At 33.4% G+C, this 1669-nt stretch overlaps 1 protein-coding gene across 1 annotated transcript; it reads left to right on the top strand.

The window, feature by feature from the left end:
* Positions 1-519: 519 nt before the first annotated feature.
* LOC124890342 (two-component response regulator ARR17-like) lies at positions 520-1452 on the top strand (the record flags this gene model as incomplete). Its single annotated transcript, XM_047402197.1, has 4 exons — positions 520-599; positions 713-790; positions 897-967; positions 1076-1452. Coding segments are annotated over 4 exons (323 nt in total), but the record flags the coding sequence as incomplete, so codon positions are not given.
* Between the last annotated feature and the right edge of the window lie 217 nt (positions 1453-1669).

Raw genomic sequence — 1669 nt, 5'->3', positions numbered from 1 at the left:
CAGCTCAACTCATATTGCTCAAGCCTCATAAATCAACAAGTTTATTTCGATTGAACTAAAAAACCCTATTCTTAAATGGAGTCGTAGCCCAACCCTAGGCTAGGCCAGCCCAGCCCAATAGATCTTGGTCATATTGACGGCTCTAATGATCGTACTGTATGTAGGAAAAGAATTGAACGCCCTAGCTAGCTTGGTATGGCCAGACATTATTACCATGCTTGGACTTGATTCATCTGTACCTAGTGAAGATTATTTTATCTATTTCAGATTATATGTACTAACTAAACTAAAATATGCAATTATCTTTTGAATTGTCTTTTTCGACGTGGGAACGTTTTACTTCCTTAGTAATTCTATTCTACATAAATCTTGATTTATAGGGCTAGTTGCGTCAAAATACAGATATGGTTAAATTCGAAAAATGAATCTTTGAGTTGTTACTTCCTTAGTAGTTCTATTTATGTGATTTCTAGATGAAAATTTGATCTTTAGTTTCTAAAATATGTGAGTTTGCTTTAGTGACTACTGCCGAAAATGGTCTTAGGGCCTTGGAGTACTTGGGCTTGGGAGCTGATCAGGAACACTCTACAAATGGCAATGTAATTGCTTCTTGAATTGAATAATTATGGATCTTTCGGTTCGCTTTTGGGATGTAACTAGTACTAATATATGATCTTTTTAATTCTCTTTTTTTGTGTGTATATTTCAACAGGGTTCAAAGGTAAATATGATAATAACAGATTATTGCATGCCAGGAATGACTGGTTATGAACTGCTTAAGAAAATCAAGGTAGACTTTAGTTGACAGTCCAACATTCTATGAAGAAAAATGTTCTTTAATTAAGTTTTTCGTTGAGATTTTTTAATACAAATTTAATTAGTTGAAATGCAAGCAGGAATCATCGATCTTGAAGGATGTACCAGTTGTTATTATGTCATCTGAGAACATCCCAACTCGAATTGATCAGTAAGTTTATCAATGGCTATATATCTTTAATTACCAACAACGCTGTGAGTTCTGTACTCTGTCCTGATATGTAACTAATCAAATAAATACAATTTGTGAAATGAACAGATGCATGGAAGAAGGGGCTGAGATGTTCATGCTGAAGCCTCTCAAACACTCTGATGTCAAGAGATTACGATGTCAACTCATGCAATGCCAATGACAAATTGAAGAAAAAGTTGTGAAGTATTTGGCATAAGAGGAATGACTATGAGAATTCTCAGACTGATGATGTTTCACTGTAATATATTAACCTGTTGGAATTTGGAAATTCCTGTTTGCATTATAAGGCACAAATCATTTGTAAGTTGGTTAAATTAAAGACTAAAGCATCAAGGGAGGCATGTTTCCCCTTTGGCTACCTTACTAAGTACGTAACATAACTGGAACCAAACAGACATAGCTTTAATGTTTTACTTTCTTGATAATCTTTTTGTCAATATCTCTCTCCAGATAAAATAGACCTGATTCCATCAGCACAAAAATAAATTATTGTAATCTTCTGCTTATGAATTTCTTTCCTTTTTCCCACTTTTGTCTGTAAGATGGTATTATCAGGACATAAATTCTAGTATTTCAATAACACTATATATGAAAATTTCTTAGTTAATTCAACATAGTAGAGCGTTAGCTTTTTTTGTTTCTCTTGGAATAATAATCACT

Source organism: Capsicum annuum, unplaced genomic scaffold (genome assembly GCF_002878395.1).
Source record: "Capsicum annuum cultivar UCD-10X-F1 unplaced genomic scaffold, UCD10Xv1.1 ctg15875, whole genome shotgun sequence".
Taxonomy (NCBI): Eukaryota; Viridiplantae; Streptophyta; class Magnoliopsida; order Solanales; family Solanaceae; genus Capsicum; species Capsicum annuum.
This window is presented reverse-complemented; position numbering and strand designations above follow the sequence as displayed.